This window comes from Chinchilla lanigera, unplaced genomic scaffold, assembly GCF_000276665.1.
Source record: "Chinchilla lanigera isolate Chin_1 unplaced genomic scaffold, ChiLan1.0 scaffold00140, whole genome shotgun sequence".
NCBI classification, from domain to species: Eukaryota; Metazoa; Chordata; class Mammalia; order Rodentia; family Chinchillidae; genus Chinchilla; species Chinchilla lanigera.
The window spans coordinates 589,635-612,983 of NW_004955541.1; the positions used below are offsets into that span (position 1 = coordinate 589,635).

Genomic DNA, 23,349 nt, shown 5'->3' on the forward strand with positions numbered 1-23,349 from the left:
TGCCCCGGGGCCCTTGCACCTGCTGCCCTCTCTCCCAAGTGGCACCTGCAGCCTCTTTCTTGTGTTCTTGAGGAGGCCCGCAGGGGTCATCCAGAAAGACCCATCCTCCTCTGGCCTCCTTTATCCTCTGCTTGTATGTGTGGATTTTTTTTGTCTCTGCTGCCTGTCAGTATCTGGAAAATAAGATCCTTGTCAGTCTTTTGTCCCAGGTCCTAGAACAGCTCCCAGCACATAGTAGGCAGGGAGTTCAGTGTGTAGCTCGGCAGCGGGCTTGTGCGGTACCCAGGGGGCCCGACAGATCTAGTGGGCAGAGGAGCCTCGTGCAGGGAGGCGAGGGGTGGGGATGAGGGTATCAGCTACAGGGTTCCTTCCTTGTGCCTCAGTCGTCTTTGTTTTGTGTGCAAGGAAGGAAGGCAGCCACGCAGCTCCACCCCCGCCACTGCTCCTCTACGGGGAGGACGCAATATGGACCAGGCCAGCGTCCCCTCTGACCGCCAGGCCGTGTCCACCGCTGGCCTGGGCTGGCATTGGGCACCGTGGGAAGGTGCCTGGGTGCAGTACCCAGTGCTGGCAGATCACAGAGCCAGGGTGGGGACCCCGAGGGCCTCCCTGGGGCAGCGCCGGCACCAAGTCCAAATATAACGCTTGCGACGCCTGCTCGGGAAGCCCGTCCTTGGCCTTACAGGTCAGTCTGTGTCTGAGTGTGCCTGCCGCCCCGAGGCTCACCCAGTGTGAAACCCGCTGCAAAACACACACCCAGCCACACGCGCTGTCGTGGTTTTGCCAACAACCGGTACTTCTGGGGCCTAGGGGACCGGGCACTGCTGTGAAGGATCTCATGCCTGAAGGCTCAGCAAGACAAGGGTGCCCTCTGCATTTTACATCTGGGGAAACTGAGGGCAAGGGACGTGTGATATGGGGCCTACAGCGGGGCAGCCTGGTTGTGAGGGCTTGTGACTGTCCCCTCCCCGATTCTGAGTGAGGGCAGCGGCCCAGGGGTAGGCCTGGCAGCTGCAGGGCACACAGGGTCTTCTCACCCCCACCTCTCCCCGACGCATAAGCCACACAGAGGCTGCTGCCCTTGCTAAGGGCTGCGCAGCCTGCACGGCCGAGCCCCCAGTCTGGGCAGGATTTTCTACAGAGCCCTTCTGGCCAGCCCATCCGTGTCAGGGTAAAACTTAACCATACCCGCTGGCACCAGCCACCCAGCAGGGGCTGACTACAAACAGGTCAACCACAAGTGCTGGCCGGGCGCAGGGACGCTGGGGCCTCCCAGGCTCTGGAGGGGAGGGACAGTGGTCCGTCACGGTGACGTGCAGCCCTGGGAGTGAGTTGCCACAGAAAAACCAGTGACCTGTCAGTCACGCCTGCTGCACACGCAGACACACGTGCACCGATATGTGCTAATGTTTGCATCACAGCCCAAGTTGGGGGGGGGACACTGGAGAGCGATTAGTCAGGGATGGAATGCAGCAAAGGTGACATCTGCAAAATGGGACAAAAGACAAACCTTGAGAACACAGAAGTGGACTCAGAAAGCCACCGGGCACGTGGCGGCATCCTAGGAAGCGTCTGGGCAGCTGTGTTACAGCGGTGCGGGTGGGGAACGGAGAGTGACCGCTGCTGGGGGCGGGGTCCCATCCTGGGAGATGGCAGTGACCTAGAGGAGCCGCGGTGACAGCTGTGTGGCATCCACAGGGCAGAGCCGCAGGGAGCACCCCACCACATGGCTTGGTGGGGGGGCGGTGCTGACCAGAGAGGGCATGCACAGTGTCCCTCTGTCCCTGACCGTGTGTCCCTCCACACTCTCACAGTACTGGGCACTGTTTCCCGCCAAAAATGGAGTCCCGTGGCTAGAGAGCGAGAGCGTCATGTCGGTTGTGAACGCGGACTTACACGGGAAATTTAGCAGCGCGCCCTGCGGGCCTGTGCAGGACGTGCTGTGTTAGAAAGCCGGAGTTTCCGGTGCGGGCTGCCGGCTGGCCCAGGTCATGGGCCGCCTGACACAGACGCAGCAGGCCCCAGGAGGGTCGGTGGGGCGGAGGATGGAGCGTGCAGCCTGGGCCTGGGTTCGACCCCGGTTCCGCCCATTCCGGGCTGTGCGACCTCGGGTAGGAGGCGGGGAGGTGGACATTGAGGAAGTGCTCGCCCTGGGGTGGCCGGCTGCCAGGGTGGGTTCTGCCAGACCAGCAAGCACCTGGGACCCGCTGATCGCCGCCGCATCCGGAGTGTGGGGCCATGCGCCGTCCCTGTCTCACGGATCCGCGGCCCAGCCATGCTTGGCCACAGGGGCGCGGCTGGGCAGTTGGGCCTGGGCCAGCAGGGTAGCCAGGCCCCGTTCCTCTCCGAGGGGCTCCTCGTGGGCACCTGAGCCCTGACACTGAGGGCTGAGACCAGGCCCTGGTCTCTGAGGTCACACGGACTGTGCCCAGGGTCCTCGGAAGGGATGAGGAAGAGCCCACAGGGGGGCGCTGGTGTGGCCTTTGGGAGCAGCGTCATCCAGCACTTGTCCCGTTGGTGATTTTTTTGTTCCCCCAGGGGCCAAGCAGGCCGGGTGTGTGCAGGTCACTGGCCCCCGCCACACACCCCATCTTACAGGTGCGTGACACTGCGGCCCCCTCTCGGGCAGGAGCTCCAGGGTCACAGGCTGTGCGAGTGGGGTGCCCCTTTCTGCCTGGTGTCCCATTTCTGGGGAGGCTAGGCTGTCCAACTGGCTGTGGTGTGGGTGACACCAGAGTCCCTGAGAGCTGGAGCCTCCTCTTCGCATATGGCGAGAGCTCGATCTTAGGCTTTGGCCCCGGGCAGGCTGGGCCAGGACGCAGGACGCCCCTGAGCACTGGACGCGGCCCTCCTGCGCCAGGCGGGGAGGTGGGGGGAAGGCTGGAGAGGAGGCCCGGGCAGGCAGCTGGGAGGGCAGGCAGCTCGAAGCTGCTGGGAGAGCTCGCATCGCCAGATAAAGGCCCAGCGGGGGTGGAGGAGGCAGTCCCCACAAAGGAAGCTGGGCCTCTCCGCCCCAGCCCTCGCCTTTCAAGCCTGGCCACTGCTGCTGTTCAATGCTCACAAATGGGGTGGGCGGAGACTGCGCGTCCCCAGCTGCCTGGAGCCACAGCCGTTTGTTTAAGAGGCAAAGGAAAAGAATCCCCAGGTTCCAGAATATTCGTCCTCCAGTGCAGTTGCGGGTCTGGGCCCTGAGGCCCCGCCTCTCCTGTGGCTATCAAATCCTTGGGGTGGGGACAGCCCCGTCTCCAGCCTCCTGCAGGTCACTGGTGGACGGACCGCCTGGCCCTGCCGCTGCCCCTGCTCCTGGCCCCTCCTCTGGCAGGAGTCATGGCCACCAGGCCCCAGCCCCTAGCAACCTGGAGCTCCCTGTGCTTGAACACTCGAACTCTGCCCTCTGACCCCAGTTCCCAGGCTGGAGGAGGGGAACCCGGGACCTACCCTCCCTCCCTCCACTCTCCCGCCTGCCACGGCCGAGGCCAGGCTGCCCCAGTGGATGCAGGGAGCTCGGGTTCTGCTCCCCGAGCGATGCAGGTGACCTCAGGTCACTGTGTCAGCTGCTTAGGTACCAGCCCTGGCCTACGGGGTTAGAGTTGGGGTTAGCGGGGCCAGTGGGGTGGAGGTGGGGCCTCGGCGCAGTGCGGCAGAGCCCGGGGCAGCTGGAGGGGGCAGCAGAAGGCCCGGGTGCCAGGGCTCGTTAAGCGCAGCCGTCCTGGAGATTAGGTGGGGCCCCGGGCCTGGGGCTGTTATGAAAGGCTCTGGCAAGGTAAACACCAGGGCTGCCTTCCGAAGCCGCGCCTGCTAATTAGAGGGCAAGGACTCGTTAAAGCCGAACCTTGGGGCTGCGGGGGGAGGGGGAGGTGTGGGCGGGGTGGGGGCAGTCGGCAGAGAGGACAGAGGCAGGTGGGGGCCACCGCAGCCCCGTCCTGCCTCCTACCTTCTCCGGGCAGAGTTCCCGGTGGCCCCCCAGCGAGAGGGGAGGCCAGGGTCCAGGACTGAGCCACGGGGGCAGCATGGGCCAGCGTTCCCCGGGAGTCCACGTTTGGATCTGCAGGCCTTGCACCCATAGGACTTCCATGAGGTGGGGCCAGGCGAGCCCAAGCTCGACCCTGTGACAGCCGAAGAGGGCGGGGCAGCACAGAGAGGGGAAGGCTGCGCAGTGACAGACCCAGAGGCCGGAGGGACGCAGGGGGCCGGGAGCCGAGGACCGCAGGACACGCTGCGGACAGCTGCTCCCCAAGCCGCCACAGAGGCCTGCCGACACCACCGCGCTCCAGCCGGGGAGGCCGAGTCAGGGCTGTGACAGGACACACGTGCGTCGCTGAAGCCACCAAACTGTGTCCGGCAGCACTGCGGTCCAGGCCTGGACGGGCCTGGCAGTCCTGTTTTGCCACATGCGGAGGGTGTGGGTGGGCAGCAGGCAGCACCGAGGTCCTTGCTCTGTTCCCTTCTGGGTGTGTAAAGTACTTCCTCAGGTGGGCGTGGTGGTGCACACCTGTCATCCCAGCACTCCAGAGGCTGAGGCAGGAGGATTGCTTCGCACTCAAGGGCAGCCTGGGCTTCACAGCGAGAGCCTGTCCCAAAAACAAAAATAAACTTGAAAAAGTAGAACACCTCACTTCAAATTTTTTTAAAAGGCATTGATGGAGCCCAGCCACCCTCTCTGCAGGACTGGGGGCAAGGTGCGACCCGGAGGCCTGGGGCCAGGTCTCCCTGCCTTCCCATACCTCCCCAGCTGGGAGCTGGGAGCTGGGAGCTGGGAGCTGGGAGCTGGGCAGTTTCCAGAACTGGCCAGTGAGTGGGAATTGTTCTGTCTGGCCTTGGCGCCCTGGGCACACTGGCGCTGTGGGCGGCTTGCATTTCAGATCTTGCCAGTGGGCCAGATTTAATCCAAACCACCCAGCTGGGAGGAGAGAGGGAGTTCAGACCCTGCAGTGTGGCCCTGGGCCAGGTGCCCAAACTCTCTGGGCTCAGGGTGCACCCAAAAATGGAGAAATGCTCCCCATCTCTCTTTCATATCCCCCCCACTTTCTCTCTCATGAGTGTGCACACACTGTAGCATGAGGTGTGGGCCCGAGATATTCAGAGAGCCAAAGATGCCAGGCCTGGGTGCCCGAGTCCTCTCTCTGGTGGCCCTGCACCCCGAGCCTCTGCCTTAAAGTGGCGGGACAGTCACTCTTGTGGCCACGGGGTTGGGGAGGGCGCCTGCTGGACAGATGCCAGGCTCAGGCCTTCCTGCAGGCCAGCTGGGGCTGGCGCAGCACAGGACTCGGTCCTTAAGTGGCCAGAGGTGGCGCCCTGCATTCCCAGACCCGAGGGCTGCAATGAGGACGTGGGCTTTGCAGACCCCGCACCTCTTGGCCTTCCCAGGAGCCACCTGCTCGGGTTGAACTCACACATCCTCCAGCACCCTGCAGAGCGAGACTCTTGTCCCCTTTCCGGAGGATGGCAGAGGGTGAGGGGACTTGTCTGAGGTCTCATGGTGGACCCCAGTGTCTCTGCAGGCTCTGAGGCTGGGGTTCCTGGTTATTAGGGTGGGGAGCCCGGAGCCCCACTCTGGAGGCCCCTGACCTCCCCTCCCAACGCCTCACGACTGAACAGCCAGGGCCCGTGCTCCCACCGCCACCCCCGCGCACGTCCCCGGCCCCCACTCTCGTCTAACCTGATGCGGAGGCTCAGAGCCGGCAGGATGTCTCTCAGGGCCGGCCGTAGTCGCAGCTCTGCCAACCCCATGCAAGTTCACGCTGTGTCCTCTAGCTGGCTTCCCTGGGGCTGTGCGTGCTGGTGCCCAGGGCCTGGTGCCCCTTGAGGGGGTTCCGCTGCCCAACTCCTTGTGTCCCCTCCCCTTCCCAAGCTTGCGCTGCCACGGACTGCAATGGCTCTCAGCCTGCAGCCGGGAGGACTGACCGTGCGGGGCGATTCCTGCGTGCACAGGTGTGTGACAGCTGTGTGTGAGTGCAAAGCTCACGCCACCCCGGAGCCCACACGTGTAGTCATGCACACAGCTCACAAGCCCTGTGTGTGTGGAGACCCAAGCCCTGCACACACGGATGCTCATGCACATGGGCCTGCACGTGTACATGTGTGCACAACCATGGCATTTATGGTGTACCCAGAGATGCACACCTATGCACACCACACAGGTGCACGCCCTGGCCTACCCCTCATAGTGACGATGGGGACAGCAAAGGCTCTGTCACCGGGACCACATGGCCCCGCACCAGCAGACACCAGCCTGGGTCACACCTTGTACTCCCCTCCTGTGAGTGTCCCTCGGAGGACAGGCCGGGCACACACACCGCAGCATCCCATGCTCCAGGGCCTGGCTGGTAAACAGGGCCTGCAGCCCCAGGCCGGGATGGAGCTGAAGGCCACACACCCAACATCGGCAGCGCGAGCTTCACCAGTGCCTTTGCTGCTGCGATGGGTTTTCCATCCAAAAACCCTCTCAGGCTGGAGCCGCTGCTCCGTGCAGAGTGTCTGGCCTGTGTTCGAGGCCCCTGGGGACCCCAGCACTGCAGAGAGAGGGGTGTCTCGAGGAACGTGGCCGAGTCAGAGAACAGGCAGGTGGACCTCAGGGTCAGGACTGTGCCGAGCCTGGGGCTGCAGGAGCACCTCGGCCTTCCTGTCCCCTCCTTCCTGTCACACGCTGGCCTCCCCCAGGGGCTGGGGTCCTTGCTCCTAGGCTCCCAAGCCCCCGGGATCAGAGCGAAGTTCAGGAAGGTGGTAGTGGGGTGGCACGGACAGCCCTGCCTTTGTCCAGCTGCCTGGCACTCTCACCCAGAGCCTGGGGCTGTGGGGCCCAGATCCGGGCTGCTACTGTTCCCAGCCCTTTGCACGTGTCCAGGTACACCTTCAGGCTGACCTTCAGGCTGTGTTCTGGGGCAGTTTTGCCTGCAGTGTTGCAGCCTGGGCAGGGGACCACAGTCTGCACTGTCTCCTCCTGCAAAGAGAGCCGAGGGCCTCCCCCTCACAGCTGTCTGGGGGGGCCTTGCAAGGCACACAGAGAGCATTCAACCCACACCTGACTCATCCAAACAGCTCAGGGATCTAAATGATGTGAGTAAGTATCGCTGGGTGGGCAGCATTCAAAGCAAAGCCAGCCAGGTCCCTAGAGACCGGGAGGGGGCGCTGTCTGAGAGTCCTGTCGCGGTGACCTGGTGGGTGTGGGTCCTTGCTCCAGTGACGTGGGAAATGAAACCAAAGCATGAAAATTGTGAGAAAAAGTGTTGATTGCAGGTGAGAGAAAATAACAGGGACCACAGCTCTGACAAGGTTGGGCTGTCCCCAACAAGGAAAGGAGGAGCAAGGAGGCAGAAGGAGGACTCCAGGGCCGGGAGGAGCCAGTGTGAGGGTCCGCTGAGGTGGGCCAGGGTCTGCTCCACCATTCCCTCAGTCCTGGCTTGAGGCTAGTGGATCCTCGGGACTCCAGGGCCATGTGCTGCCTATGGGAGGAGCTCCCGGCTTCAGGGGCCGGGCTGGTCCTGTGATCGCTGCAGAGTCCAGGGCGCTGGACGCTTCCGGGCCAGGCTGAACTCCTCAGGCCTGAAGGACACTGAGACGGGGCGGGCCAGGTAAATACAGGGTGTAAGGCCTTGTCTTGCCGACTGTCAGACAGACTGCCCGGCCGAGCTTGCCTCTCCGCGGAGATTCCAGAAGGAAGCTCACACTTTGTTCTGCTTTTAGTCACCTCCGGGCACCCGTAGGCCCTGAGCCGGGCACAGGCGTGCTTTTTAGCAGCAACCCCTCATATCCTCCTGACGGCCTCAAGAGGAACCACAGATCCGGCTTTGCGTGGGTAACGGGCCTGGGCCCCTGGGTTTGCTTCTCCTCCCCGTGTTGGTGTCCGTGGCCCTCTGTGTCAAGACAGGGTCACTGTTCTCTCTGTCAAGCAGGTATCATGGTCATGAATGCTGTGCAGGTGAGAAAATGGGGGCCCAGAGAGGGTGAGCAACCTCCCCACGACCACACAGCCCCAGCAGGCCATGCTGGCAGATGCATGGTGCTGTGCTTGTGTTCGACCCCTGTGGCCGCCTGAGAGTGAGACAGGCACCTGTGTGAGCTCCATGTGGCACAGGAGGCTGAGACACAGCCACTCCTCCCCTAGCTGGCCGGTGGGGGCACTGGGCAGTGCTGGGTAGAGCACACCGGGCATCTGTGCTCTGGCTGGTGGCTGGCTGAGGTCCCCCGGGCCTGTGCTTGCGGTGTGACTGCGAATTGATCCGTCTGTATCCACACTGGCGCAGATCCGGGCTGGCTGAGCCCGAGCTCTGCGACGCCTCGCTCCTCCGTGCGGTCCCTCTGGGTCCCCAGGCAGATGTCCCATGGCTGGTTTTCCCTTTTATGCCTGGCCTCTCCTCCCCTTTCCCACTCTCCTGGGACTCCCATTGGCCGGAGGTTCCTTTTAGCTCCTTGCAAGGGAGGCAGCGTGGAAGAGGCACAGAAACTGCCGCTTCTCCCAGGGTTAAATGAGGGGGTGGCCCGAGGGAGGGCGCCGGTGCTTCCCTCCTTCCTCTAACACACTTGCCTTGACTGAAGCTCAGTGGTGCAGCACGGGGCGAGCATGTGCAAGGCCCTGGGTTCAATCCCCGGCGCTACAGAAAGCAAAAGAATGTTGGATGTGCTGTGTGCGCCTGTGGTCCCAGTTGCTCAGGAGGCTGAGGCGGGAGGACTGCTTGAGTCCAGGTGTTTTGGGACCAGCCAGCCTTGGCAGCATAGTAATCATGATCATCACTGTCGTGACCAGACTTTGACTTTTTAATAATAGTAATAATAATAATAAAGCTAGAGCTGGGTATGAAGGTACATGCCTGTTACCCAGCATTCTGGGAGGCTGAGGCAGGAGGATCAAAAGTTGCAGTTCTGCTTAGGTCCTGGCCTGGCCTGGCCTGGCATCTTTAGTCCAGAGATGGCGTGTGGACAACTTTCTCACCTGCCTATGGACCCAACATGGATACCCGTGTCTGCTGCCTTGCAGCGTGTGGTTAGGCAGCTCACGGTGAGCCCTGGTACAGTCCTGGCACAGGCAGGGCCTGGGCAGCGTGGTAGAGGGCATTCTCTCGGGCTGGGTGTAGCGTGGTGGTGGAGTGGCACAGTCCCTGGCCCTGAAAAGTCCACGAGGGAACCCTCAGGTTACTCTGTGTCCCTGCCTCTGCAGCACAGCTTGGCCTGGCAGAGGCCGATGGGACAGAAAGCCTCACAGGGGTGGGAGAGACCTTGCGAGCGACGCCAGCGCCCGTGTACCGTGTGCTCCTCGCGGGGTAGGCCCCATGGCCATGGCGGGCCTGGTGTGAAGAGTGTGGCCTGAGGTACAGGTCCGTTGCCCAGGGTCACACCGGCCTCTCCAGGCTTCCTTGGGTGTCCTGCCTCCTCAGAAACTGGTGCTAACAACATTGCTTCAAGAGAGAAGAGGATAAAAATGTGTGAATGTGTGGGAAGTGGTGGCACTCACCTGTAGTCCCCGCACTCCGGAGGCTGAGGCAGGAGGATCACTGTGAGTGTAAGGCCAGCCTGGACTACCTAGTAAGTTCATGACCAGCCCAGAGTACCTAGCGAGAACCCCTATCTCAAAAAAAAAAAAAATTAAACTATGTGGAAGAGACTAAAATGGCACGGGTGCTCCTGATGCTGGGTGACTATACAGCCCCCGCGGGAGGCACCCAACACTGTGTCCTTGGCCCAGTCAGACCCTCCAGAAGGCCCTGGGCGCCGTCCCGCGCTGTCCCCTGCAGCACTGCAGCCGTCCTCGGCCTCACTGCCGCCTCCCGCACCTTGCTGCCGCGCGGCCGCTGAGCAGATGTGAGGCCCACAAGGCCGCTGCTGCGCTGTCACAGCCCCTGACAGAGGCCCTGCCCCGGTGCTAATTCACATCAGAGCCAGTGCATCCGACGTGTGCTCTTAGAGGGTATAATTTCCATCAACTTCAATTAGAGCTATTTTTATTTTTGTCACCCTGAAGAATTTCCCTGTGGTTAAGCTGCCATCTTTCACCGTGATACCCTGGCAAGACTGGGAGAAGAATTAATAGTCTGGTGATTGCTCGGCTAATGCGCTGTCAGCACCTGACGGATGCGCGGCCCGTGGGAGACGCAGCGGCAATCACGTCGGGTCAGCCCACCGCAGCCCGGCCCCTCCGTGGACCTGGGAGGACCTGCTGGGCGAGTCCTCCATCCCTGGGGCACCTGCGACCAGGTCTCCGTCGCTGCCCCTCTTCCGGCTGTGTGACGTGTGGCAGGTCACCCAGCCTCTCTGAACCATGTCTGAGTGGAATTGAGCACACCCGAGGGCCAGCGGCCAGCCACTGCCTGGGCTTCCTGCCTGGAGTCGGAGGTGGGGCACGGGCAGATGGGGGAGCCTGCTGGATGAGCGTCATTTACACACGGACACAGGTGCAGGCCTTGAAGGGAGGAGAGGCGGTCCTGGAAGGAAACCAGGTGCTGGCTAGCCGCTGCCCCTCTCGGGACACCCGAGTCTGCAGTGCCAAAGGTGGCGTCAGCCTCGAGGAGTCCACTCTGCAGGGAGGGGACGTGCAGCACCGCCGCCCAGCAGCTTGGAGTCGCTGTGCGTGGGGGTCCAGCCCCAGAGGGTCTCCCCCCTGTGGGACGCTGCTGACACAAGGGGCAGGGAATGAGGGAGCAATGGTGGGGGGGCTGCCTGGCAGGGTGTGGGAGGCGGTGGTAGGCACCTTGGCCAAGGGGTGCGGAGCCTGCGTGCGAGATGGCCCTGCCCAGAGCCTCACACAAACACACGTGTACGGGCTCCTGCACACCAGTACACTCTCGTGTGCACACACACGCATGCACACACATGGGTGCACACACAGGTACGGAGGTACATGCATGGGCACACACATCCATACACGTATGCACGCAGGCACACGCACACAAAGACACATGCGCAAGAGCACAAGCCCGACCTCGAGGTCTGAGCGGCCAGGCAAGCTGTCCCGTGGTGTCCCAGTGTGCTGCGGGCAGTGCCCCCTGGCTGGGTCTGATCCCAGGCAGTGCACAAGTGTAAGTTCTAAAAAGGGAGAAGCCAGAGATCAGGTGTCCTCCTGGCCCAGGAAACTCCAGTGTGGGCCAGGTCCTGCCGCGGGTTCTTTTGGTGTTGTATGTCCCTCAGAGGGGACCCATCACTGCCAGAGTGGCTCCATCGCCTGGCCCTGCTGCTCCGAAAGCACAGCGGGGGGGCGTCCTGCCGTGGGCCCTCTGTGCTGACCGTCCCTGGACTGCCCGTGGCCGCTCCCTGTGCTGTGTCAGGGGACATCAGTCACTCCAGGGCCTGGGGGTAGACCTGGGACCCCGACTGTGTGGCACTGGGACAGGAGGTGAGCTGGGCCAGCACCCAGCGGCAGGGGCAGGTCCTCCCTGAGAAGGCGGCAGGGAGCTGGGGGCGTCTGGGGGTGGGCAGCAAGCAGAGCCTGGGCCAATTCCATCCAGAAGCCACAGGAGCCTGGTCCCTGCCGGCTGCCGTCCCAGGGTGAGAAGCAGCCGTGCTGTGACCGGGCGGCACCTGTCCTCCTGAGAAGCCAGGACAGGGCCGGCTGATGGCAGGTGACCGGGCAGCCTGGTGCCGGGCGGTGTGTCTGGACGGCAGCGCCGGCACCCACTCTTGCTCTGTGACCCTTTCAGCCCCCCAGGAGGCCACTGGGAGAGGCGGAGCCCCTGCCTGCAGGCCACAGCCCCTGAGCGTGGACCCGGCCCCGAACCTGGCAGGTGGACACGGGGGACAGAGGACGATGAGCCAGGCTGTCCAAGGGTGCCCTGTGGTCCCTCGGGGTGCGTCACAGGTGGGGGGTGGATGGGGGCTGCCGCAGCTCAGCGTGACAGTGGCGGGGTCTGGGCTGGACAGCTGCCCGGCGTCCCTGCATTCCCTGGGTTTCCTGCTGCCTCTGGAGCAGGGCTGAGCCCACGCGGCCAGCGGGCCGATTCCCCGGAACTGAACGGTGTTCACGTTGTTCAGTGACTGCAATGGTAATAACGGTAAAAACAATAGAGGAAGGACCCTGTGTTGCCACTTGTGAAAATGACACAAATTCAAATTACAGTGTCCAAAAGTGGCCTTTCAAAGAGCATGCGTGTGTTCGCTTGTGTATCATCCAGGTGGCTGTGGTGCCAGAGTGGTGAAGACAAACCCTAAGGCAGAAGTGTGCAAGCAGGGTCCCACCCGGATATCGTGCTTGCTTCCCTCTTTGTGGGACACCGTCCCCAGGGTCCCACAGCCACCCCCCTCTGCCTCCTCCAAGTCTCTGTACAAGTGACCTCTCCCCTGGAGCCAGCTCGCCCCCTCTGCCCTGTGTCTGTGCGGTGCTTCTCACCAGGGGCCCAAGGATGCTAGGCACACCCCTGTTCCTAACAGGAAACCTCTGCTGTGGCCCAAACAGTTCCTATAGTGCGGGGATTCTTTTCTCTGTTTTTCAGAGTATTGGGGACTGAACCCAGGCATTCTCCTTCACTAAGCTCTATCCCTAACGCTTTCTAGAATTTTTAAATTTGGAGACCAGGCTTCTTAAATTGCCCAGGCTGGCCTCAACTTTGCGATCCTCCTGCCTCAGCTTCCTGAGTGCTGTGGTTGATGTGTGCCGCTGCTCCTAACTAAAGGGGGAGATTTTTAACTGTTTTATTTGCAGCCCCACTCCAGGCCTGGTGCCTAATACACAGCAGGTGCTCAATGAGTATTTATTGGGTGGGTGGATGACTGGAAGGACTGTTGGATGGATGGTGGACAGACAAACAGGTGGATGGGTAGATGGACAGGTGGATGGGTGGGTGGGTAGGTGGACAGGTGGAAAGACACATAGATGGGTGGATGGACAGGTGGACAGATGGGAAGGTGGTGGGTGAATGAACACGTGGATGGGTGGAGAAACAAGTGGATGAGTGGACAAACAGGTGGACAGATAGGTAGACAGGTGGATAGTGGACAGACAAGTGGACAGGTGGACAGACAAGTGGATGCATGGGTGAAGAGCTGGGCTGGGCCAGGGCACATGGCTCTTGGCTGTCACGTTGCGGGGGCAGGACTTGGTAAAGCTTGGAGGGACGTGTAAGGGCTTGGGAGGTGGCCGGGGCGGGGCTGAGCCTGTTGCTGCCAGGCTGTGAGCCCAGGCAATGGAGACCATTTCTGATCGAGGCCGGAGAGAGCGTTGCACGTCCCGGGAGGGAAGCGGGTCCCTGGGAGAGGCAGATTTGGGCCCCTGTCTGAGGCCTCTTCCTTTCTGCAGCCTTGGCACTGCCCTTCAGGAGCCACTGCTCACTGTCCTTCCTTGGCACCAGGCACCCCATGCCCGCTGGGTGGTACCTAGGAGACAGGTCGGCCGCCCTCCTCCCCGGAAGAGCCGCTGCCGAGCTGCAGACGTGCTGTGGTGCACGGCATTCGAGTGCTTCCTGGGGACAGAACCATCCAGTGGTCCTGGGCCTGTGTCCACTCGGGCTGTGCTACCCAAGGGGCGGGGCATCGTGGTGCCCCCCACAACCCTGGAGCCTGGGGATGAGACCCCCAGCTGCAGCCCCCCCAGCCGGGAGCACTGCAGCCGGAGCGCCCCTAATTGCTGTCACAGATGTGGCAGCCACGTCTCCCTCGCGGTCGGCTGTGTGCTGTGTGCTTAATTAGTCTCTGATTACTCATTTGGTGAGTGCTGTGTGTATTCCATATCTAATAACTTCCCAATTACGCCCGGCCGCACCGTGCACGGAATAAGCCTTAGTGGGCTGCTTGCCGGGGACCCTGTGTGCGGCAGCTGCCGTCCCCCCCACCCGAGGCCGTGTGGCTCCCTGTTGCCGTCTTTGGAGTCCTCTGCATGCTGTTACGGGGCCGTCAGGCTGTGAATCCCTGGGCTTTGGTTTTTCCAGCAACACCTCAAAGCCAGAGCAGGTCGCGAAACCTCTGTGTAGGGCTGCGGTGTGGGTCAAGGCCGCCCGGGACTGGGGGCCTGCAAGTCCCCCTCTCCCCCTCACTGGCAGCTGGCCCTGCTGCTGAGCCCTGGGAGTCCCAGGCAGCAAGGGTGCTCCCGGGCCTTGCGGCAGGCCGGAGGCGGGAGGCGGGAGGCGGGAGGCGGGAGGGAGACAGGCAGTCTTCTCGCCCCACGCTGGCTTCCCTCCGGCCCCATCCCTGCCCCCAGTGGCGCTGGCCTCCCAGCAGCCGGGCCTGTCTCCTCTTCCCGACTTCGTTCTGGGGTCACTCAGCTGCTGTTGTCTGCAGGGCTCCCTCACCACTGTCCACCCGCTGTGTGAAGCCCGGAGCCTGAGGCTGTGGCCAGGCTGTGTGGCCGCTTCACCCCTGAGGCCTCTAGTGAGCACCTACTGTGTGCCAGGCAGTTTGGGGACCAAGGGCCTAGCAGAGAGGGCAAGGTGGCCTAGACTTCTCACTCTGACCTTGACCAGCTGAGTGACCTTGGGCAGCTGATGTGGCTTCTCTGCCTCAGTTTCCTCCTCTCCAGAAGGGCATAAGGTGGGCTTGTCAAGATGACCAGATGAGCATCTGGCCCTGCCTGACCCCAGGTCAGGTGGCCAGGGAGCAGCAGCAGGACCACAGCCCACACTGGCCTCACTCAGGAACGCAGGGCCAACTTCCTGGGGAGCACAGTCCTGCCCTAGAGGGGCTCTCGGGACTCCAGTCTGGAGAACAGCTGGCAGAGGGTCCTAGGAGAATGCCCAGGCAAGGTGTGTGTGAGGGGCACCTCCGCAGCCCCTCCATGTGTGGCCAAGGCTGTGACGCCCGCCCAGCCTCTCCTCTCCCTATGCCCCCCTGAGTACCCGCTGCAGGCCGCCTGCTCCACGTCCCCTCCCCCTGCCCCACTTAGAGGTGGCACGGAGTCACCCCCATGTTGCAGAGGAGGAAACAAGGGCAAGAGAGGTACAGTCTGCTGAGGTCCCCAGCTGGGGGCACCAGTCAGGACCCAGTGCAGGGGAGGCTGGGAGATGGCGTCTGGCCAGCTGCAGCCTCTGGGGTGGCAGCGGACCCTGCCTGACAGGCTCCTGGGGGAACAGTTGGGGTGTCTAAGGCCACTGGGGGCCCTCGAGGAGAGGCATGTTTTTGTAAGACATGGGTCACCAGCTGTGTCATGGGCAGAGTAGAAGGAAAGGAGGCCGAGGCAAAAGGCCTCACAGGTGGCCACGTGCCACAGAATCCCAGCGAAAGGGAAAATCCTAGACAGGCAAATCCACATGGGCAGAAGGGGCGTGGGCGGGGACACAAGGACTGCTCGGGGCTCTGCCCTTTTCTTTATGCGCGACAGAAGTGACCCGGCCTGGACTGGGGTGACGGGTGCACAGCTCTGTTCCTATGCTGGAAGTCGCTGGATCACACAGCTGAAATGCCTGCGTTCCCTCAGGGTTTGAGCCCCGCACACACATGCGCGCGCGCGCACACACACACACACACACACACACACACACACAAAAGCAGCAGTGTAAATGAATGAATTGGATGGAACATGAGGTAATAATAAAACTTAAAAAATAGACTGGGAGTTTCCAGACTTGGGGACCTCATGAACTAATAAAAATAAAGAAATAAAATGTGGTTGTCGTAGTTACATTTTCTCATTGCTGAGACAAAATGCCCGATGCCCAAAGCAAAAGGAGGGAAGTGTTTTGGCTCAAGGTTTGTGGAGGTTCGGTCCATAGTCAGCCGGCTCCAAGGCGGGGCCGCGTGGGAGAGGCCTCGCAGAGGAGAAACGGTCCATGGCAGGGCAGGCAGAAGGCAGCAGAACAGTGAAGTAGCAAGCAGCGGGCAGCGGGCAACAGCCCTTTTTCTGTCCCCTGTGTCCTGTCCAGGCAACCCACCCTTAGCTTGGGCAGCACTGACACCAGGGTGGGGCAGCCTTGATCCTAGCATGGAGCCATCACTCAGTCCCAGCATCACATGCTCGATCCCAGCAGCACACACCCTGGATCCAGCCACCTCCAAAAAGCCCCACATACGACTGCATGAGGCTTAGGGGGACATCTAGAACCAAGCCACAACAATGATCTGATGTCACACATGTGCATGAACACATGTGCACATACACACATGTGCACATGCACGTGTGTGTGTCCTCTTGGGAGCAGGGAGCAGGGTGAAGTACCCCTAGCCCTCCCAGGTCTCCCTGGAATGGGCTTTTCCTGATGGGACACAGTGCAGAGCCTCCTTAGGGTGGCTGTGGGTCCCCTTCCATTTTGAAGAACTTGGAAAATGCCCCCCTCTGTTCTTCCCTGCTGGATGATAAAGCGGCCCAGCTCAGAGCCAGGTCTGCACAGACCCTTTTGTGGGGCTCTGTGATGCTAATCTCCAGGGACCCGTGGAGGGGACATCCGCAGTGCGTGTCCCGGGCCCGGGTGTAGCAGCGTCTTCTGTGGACACAGACCAGGGCCAGCACTCGGTGATGGCGGATCTCGGGCGCAGTGGCTGGCTTGGCTCAAGGGTGTGCTTTTATTAGGAGTTGCTGTAAATCTGGCCATGGAGGGAGAGGACCGGCTCTGTGCCTCTTCCTGTCTCTGCTGAGAACCCTTGTTCCCATCATCACGCAGTGCTTAGCAAGCGCCTACACCTACAGAGCTGTGGCTGCCCAGGAAGCCCATTCCCCTGCACGCTGTGCACCAGGCTCCCTGCGCAAACTGCCTTCTCTCCTCGGCAGGCAACCGGGCCAGCACCTGGGCTGTCTCAGGCACCTGTGGCTTGGCAGACAGCAGTGCCTGGGGTGCTTGTACTCAGGCTGGGTGCCATCCTATAGCATCCAGGTGAACGAGGTCCCCACTGGCACCTTGCAACGGCGCACGCCAGAGATCTCAGCCTTCCTGGATGCACGGCGGCTGCATTTGAACTCTTCCCGCCTATTTTTTTAGCAGTGCTAGGACTGGAACCCAGGGCCTTCCAATGCTAGGCAACTACTCCACCGCTGAGCTGCGCCCTCAGCCCTTTTATTTTTTCATTTTGAGACAAGGTCACATTAAATTGCTCACCACTGGCGTCAAACTTGCAATCTTCCTGCCTCAGCCTGTCTGGTAGCTGGGGTTATAGATGTGTGCACAACACCTGGCAGAACATTTTTTGTTCATTAGTTGCTAATACTCCATAATCGAGAGAGAGGGCAGCTCTTAAAACTGAGCGCTCAGCTACTGATTCTTTTGTTGTTGATTTTGCGGTGCTGGGAATCAAACCCAGGGCTTTGTACAAGGTACACGTGCCCCACTGCTGAGCTGCACCCCCAGCCCGTGCTGCTTCTTGCAAAGTCAGACCTAGCAAGATGCTCCCCCCACCCGCCCCAGCATGCACCTCCCAGCTCTGAGCAGGGCGTGTCTCCCCGCGGCCGCCCCTCCGCCAGCGCTATCCCTTGCGCTTGTCCTCCTGCCTGCAGGAGCAGCATTCCCATGCTGGCCGGGCTCTGAGGAAGGCACACGCCACGCCCCAGCCTTTCTGGTCCCAGCAGTGGGTGGGTCGTACAATATGCAGTGAGTGCTTAAATGAAATTCGTTACAGTGAAACACAGCCACCAACCCCCCGCAGAACCCCATCCCCTCACCCCGCACGCTCGTCCCATCGTCCTGGCCACTTTCTGCAGCGGTTCTGGAAGTCCTCTTTCCTGAGTGTGTGCACGAGGTGTGATAAAAAATACAGTGACTGCTCCCGCCGAGCACCTTCAGCAGAAGGGCAGGCGCACAAAAACACGTTAGTGTGTCCTCCTCCATCTGACTCACCAGACCTGCCACCCTCGGACTTCGGACTCTTCCCCGAATCAAAATGACTGTGAAAGGTAAATGTTTTCAATTCATTCAAGACACCGAGGCAGCCACAGCAGTGCAGCTAAAGACACTCACGGAAGAGGGCTCCAGAGCTGCCTCAGAAAGCGGCAAGAGTGATGGGACCAGTGTGTTTGAAGCAAGGGGAGTGTGAGAGTATTTGTGGCAGTGTGTTTTACTGTAATATATTTGATTTAAAGCATTTAAACATTGGCTGTATCACACCTTGTGTAGCAGGAGGCCTGCCACGCAGTGGGGTACACGTCTGCAGAAGAGTTGCTTGTGTTGGTGTCTCACTCAGGCTGGCTCCTACACCCAGAATGTTGTCCCTCCTGTCCCCTGTCTTCCCAATCCTGTTCCCCAGAGGCCCCACCTAATTCCGCTTCCGGGAAGCGCATCCCAATGGCTCAGCCCTAGGGAGCCCTGTGGCTCCCTCCTCTGCGCCCGCTTCTCCTAGTGGTGTTCTTGTTGCTGTCACTGCCCTCACCCCAGCCCTCACCCCCTGCCCTCACCCCCTGCCCTCCTCTCCCTGCCCTCCACTCTACCCTCCTCTCCCTGCCCCCCACTCTGCCTTGTGCCCACAGCCTACTCCCAGGCACCGTCTCCACCCCACAAGGTGTCCCTCACCTCCCTTCCCTGTGGGACGCTGGTCTCCCCTCCAGGAAGGGGAAGAGGGCATGGAGGCCTGGGCTGGGTGTGGCATGGCCCCTCTTTCCCCTCCAGCAAGTCCCAGGGCCTGCTCGAACCCCTAGAGTCTCCAGGCCGGCTGGACCGGCTGTTCTGTGCCCATCATAGGCCCAGCAGCAGCCTGGCTGTCTTCAGCATCACTAGGTCAAGTCTCCCAGAGACTCTGAGCGGGGTTGTGGAGGAGCTGAGTCCCCACGGGCTGGGACCCATCTGAGCGGGGCTCCCGGGCCCCTGCCTTGCGGATGGGCCCGCTTGGGCCCTGGGTGAAAGGGTGAATGAATGAACGAACGAGCAAATGGCGCATGCTTGCCTGAGGCACCGCCCCCTCCTGGCACAAGCCGGCTGCCGGCACGCCAGTGGGATTTGCGGGGATGTGGTCTGGACCGTGTCACCATATGGATCCCATAAATTAAAGCATTCCAGGAAACAGCGGTGAATTTATGCGTCTCTGCCTGGGGGCTGGCGGAGCCTGTGGTCGCCCAAGGAACTTGGCGACGTAGGTGCTTGGGTTTATAGCACTAATCTCTGAAAGAAAAAGACTGGATCAACATAAAGCTGCCTTTGACAGCCGCGCCGAGCCCGTCACTCACTGGTAACCGCGAAGAGGACGGTCACCACCCCGGGCCCGGCCCCACGGCCAGAACGGGCTTCCAGCCCCAAACCCACGCAGGGGCTCAGCTGACTGGCCTCTCAGGGCAGGGCTCGGCAGTGCCTGGCCTGGGCTGACCCCGTCCTGTACCTCGGCTTCCCACTAGCACCTCTGAGCCTCAGTCTCCCCAGCCTCGGAGAGGGAATGGGACCAGGCATCACCAGTCACAGGCGGAGGGCAGGAGGTAGTGACCCAGGCTGGGCTGTGGTGTTTGTGAGGACAGAGCTTCCACCCCAGTGATGGGGGCTCTGGAGGTGGACAGCAGGGGCAGCACTGTGTGCTGAGTATTGATGATGCCCTGAGCTCTTGCAGTGCTCAGCCTGGGGGTCCTGGGTCAGATAGACCCCAAGCTTAAGAAGTACAGCAGGTGGGGGCGGACAGGTGACCCTGCAGTGTGGGCTGAAGCCTGGCTGTTCGCTTACAGTGAGGGCTGTAGGTGTTCAGCATCGCTGTGGGCCTGGCTCCCTCTCTATGGGCCCCGTGTGGGTTGGTGCCGGTGGGGCACAGCAGGAACTTCTCACAATCCCGCAGATGCCCGAAGGCCCGGGCTGCCTGTGGCTGGAGCTGTACCCTGGGGTGTGGCAGCCACGTGCAGAGGCCTCCTGTGAGTGCCTACCTCTGTGCCAGGAGCGCTTCTCAGTCTGCCAGCTCAGGGCATGTCCAGACAACTGGTCATAGCAGGCCCCAGACGCCATCCCCAGGGGTCTTGGAGAAAGCACCCCTTGGCTTGCCAGTTGCCCCTGAGATGGCCCAGGGGCTGTCCCAGCTCGCTGAGCCCAGTGCCAGGACCTGGTGACTGGGCAAGGGTGCTGGCTGGGCCTTAGCACCTTGGTGGGGCTGGGGAGCACTGTGAGGATGGGCCCATAGCCGTTCCGCCCAACAGCGGCTTCGCCAGGGACCTGCTGGGCCGCTGCCCTGAGGCAGCTGTGCTGGATCCTAACCCCGGAGGCCAGGCCACGGGGACGGCACCCTTGGGAAGACGGCCCCTTCCACCGCACCTTCCGCCCGGTGTGGCCCAGCTCACGTGTCCCTTCCTGTCCTTGCAGGTCACCGCCACCTCTCTGGAGGTATCAGCTGCTGTCCCCACTCCTGCCCTGGAGCCTGAGCTGCGGCCGGGGCTTGCTGCCACCACCAGCCTGCCCAGGGACCCCAGGATGGCGCCGGAGCCGCAGCCAGTGCAGAGCCACCCGAGCCACGACGGGGACAGACAGGACCTCCCGGGCACAGGTATGGGCAGCCTTCGTGGGGCCTGGCCGCAGGGCTGGGACCGAGCACCGCGGGGTAGGGCGGGCGGGGGTCTCAGAGCTGAGTCTGTGTTCTCAGCGCCACATCTCCCTGACTTGAGTCAGGGTTTTACTGCCGTTTTCCCGGGTGCTGGGCTGTGGTTTGCTCAGGATCCTGGTCCTTGGTGCCCTCGGGGTGCCCTGGGCTCACGTGCGGCTCTGATTGCGTGTTTGCTGCCCCCCGCACCCGCTCTCTCATCCGTCCACACTTCCAGACACGGTCACTGGCAGCCGCCGGGCCCACGGGGCGGCTCGGGGCTTGGTGTGTGAGTGTGCGTGTCCCTCGACTGGTCCGGAGGACACAGCCGCCCTGCGGGGGCTGACCAGAGCCCCCCCCCCTCCTGGCGCTCTCAGCCACACTCAGCCATTGGCTCTCGTGTTCCCGCTGTGCTCCCCCACGACCCTGGTTGTGCCGCTGTCCCTGGTCCACGGCTGGCGTGGACTCCTGAGCCGTTCCCATGGTCAGGGTCTTGATCACCCCTGGCTGGACTCTGGCATGCAGAGGACGCAGTGTCCTTTCATAGCCCCTGTTTCTCTGAGCCCAGACATCCCCAGGTCAGTTCAGGAGATGGAGGTAACGTTTCTGTTCCCAGTAAGGACTCTGTTCAGAGACCCCGGTGGGTGGCCCGTCACTCTTGAGTTCCTGAACTGGTGGTCACGGTGGCTGCGACCTGCCTCCCCCTGGGGCAGCAGTGGGGGGCCCCGAGAGTGTGGGGAGCTGGGGCCTTGGGGACATGCTGCGCGTCCCTCCCGCAGGGAGGCCTGGGAGGGGTTGGTGGGGCTCTCTGCCCAGGCCTGCCTGCTGTGCCCGTCAGGCTGAGCCCAGTGTGAGGATGGCTCCTCCGCACCCCCTAGGAACGCGTCCCGCATCAGGACCCCTGGGGTGGCTCAGAAACGTGACAGTGATGAATGGGTTATTATACACCTGCCCCCTCTCCGCCAGCGGCGGTGCAGCCTCAGGCCCAGCTGTGCTCTGCCGCTGTGCGGGGGAGTGGGCACGGGCAGGTGAGGGACGGATGGTCAGATGCACAGACGAACAGACAGCAGCTGACTGGCACACAGGCAGGCACACGCAGATGCACTTGTGCGCACGCACTCAGACACAGCCCACAAGACCCCGCACACACTGTACGCGCCTGGCTACAGGACGGGGCCAGGCTGTCACACTAACACGCGATACGCACGTCCCGGCTGGGGCAGGGCTTGGCAGCGGGTGGCAGCGGTGCGGGCCCTGGCAGGGCCCAGCTGTGACCTCTGACCCCGGTCCCCACAGGCGCCAAGCGTGGGCGGCGGCAGGTGTGGGCGCTGAGGGGCCTCGGTGGCTGCGTGTGCCCCGTGAGACTCTGGGCACCCAGGGCCCGCCCGCTCCGGTCACAGTGGCTGAACGTGGCCTCTGGGCCCGTGGCGCAGTGCCCTCGGGTGTGGGCTTTGGGTGCCTGGCCAGGCGCTTGCTGAGCGGGCAGCGTGGCCCCACGCCCTGGGGTTGGCACGCCCCTGGGATGTGTCAGCTGCCCCGAGGGAGGCTGCGTCAGGACCCCAGGGCTGTCCTCTGCCCGTCATGTGAAGGTTGCGGTGACTCTGGGGCTGTAATCTTCTGACACGCAAGGCGAGACCCCTGGACTGAGGGGAAGTCACCAGCTGAGGGGTGAGGGGTGAGGGGCTCAGCTGCTCCAGCCGCAGAACAGGTGTGGTAAAAATGAAGTCCTCCTGCTGCAGCCACGTCCGTAAGGTGGGGTAGGTACCAAGATGGCCCTCATAGCAGCCATGCACAGTTGTGTAGGTTGCACACTAAACAACTCCAGTGTGCTGATCTCCTGGTTGTCTTTGCAGATACGTTCTGTGTGGCCACGGGGTGAGGGGCTGCAATGTTACATTGCTGTTGTAAAGTGGTGCCCTGGTGTCATGCCATGTAGGCCCTGGAGGTCCTTTCTGAGCCGTGCAGCTGCTCCTCCGGTGGGCGTAAGGTCTTTACTGTCAGAGGTCCACGTGGGGCGTGGGGTCGGGGATGGATAGCCAGGCCGAGGCTGGCTGGCCATATCCAGGGAGCTCATCCACGGCCCCATTAGCCCCAGCCCGTGAGGATCAGCCCCGTGTCCCGCCCCACCCCTCATTGCCCCGTCCCCTGTGGCTGACACCCACGCAGCTTCCAGCCTGTACCCCCAGCTATGGGGTGGCCCCTGTGCCACCCACGGGCGATGCCTGTCACCCTCGGGAGCCCCCCAGTTGCCCTGCGCAGACTCGCCTCCTTGGCCTGCCCGCCAAGGTCTTCTGCTCCCCCCACCTCCTAGACGCTGCCTGCCGGCGCTGTCCCCAGGGTCACCTCTCCGCATGTGCACACCCCACCCACCCCTCCACTGGGCTCAGCCCCACCCCCGCCCTGCCTGTGGATTTGTGCGTTCTCTGGGCTGTTGTGGGACTGCCACGTGCCTCGGTTTCCCCCCTGCAGAGCAGGATGATGGAGGGCCTGGCCGTTGTGTGGGCTCCGGAGCTGGTCTTGGACGAGCGCGTGGTGTGTGATGGGGGAGGACCCTGGCCACCCTCGGCTCCTGTGGGCTCCAGGGTCCTGGCTTCCACCTCCCCTTTGTTGGGCAAGCGGGCAGGCCGAGGCAGGGCCAGCGAGGTGGGGGCTGTGCTTGGGGACTTGGCTCGGCCTCGGGGTGTCCTCGCTCTGCACTTGGTGCTGGGGCAGCAGCGGAGGCGCGGGGTGCCTTGGCCGTGCGACGCCCGCTCCCGGGCCTTTCCACAGCACGGCGCCCCCGGCCTGTCACCCCCTGTGTTCCTTCGCGTGTGTGTGGCCAGCCGAGGCAGGGTCTACATCTGTTCGGCTTTGCGCTGGCAGCTGTTTATCTCCGCCTTGAAGCACCTTGGCAGCCTGCGGGCAGCGGCCGCCGGGTTGAGGCAGCACGGTGGCTACCAGTGTTGACGTTCGTGAAATTGAAAAGCGTTTCTGTGGGCGGCTAGAGGAGCGACAGCCCAAGTGCTGACTTCAGCGTGGTTCTGATGGCCCAGGGGA

At 62.4% G+C, this 23,349-nt stretch overlaps 1 protein-coding gene across 5 annotated transcripts in view; it reads left to right on the top strand.

The window, feature by feature from the left end:
- The window catches only part of Gse1 (Gse1 coiled-coil protein), a gene marked incomplete at its 5' end in the record, with an annotated part of 290,460 nt that overhangs the window by 71,920 nt on the left and 195,191 nt on the right, over nt 1-23,349 (top strand). For all 5 annotated transcript variants that reach the window (XM_005410972.2, XM_005410975.2, XM_005410974.2 and 2 more), the window contains 1 exon segment: nt 20,100-20,280. In XM_005410972.2, the coding sequence (XP_005411029.1) occupies nt 20,100-20,280 (181 nt within the window).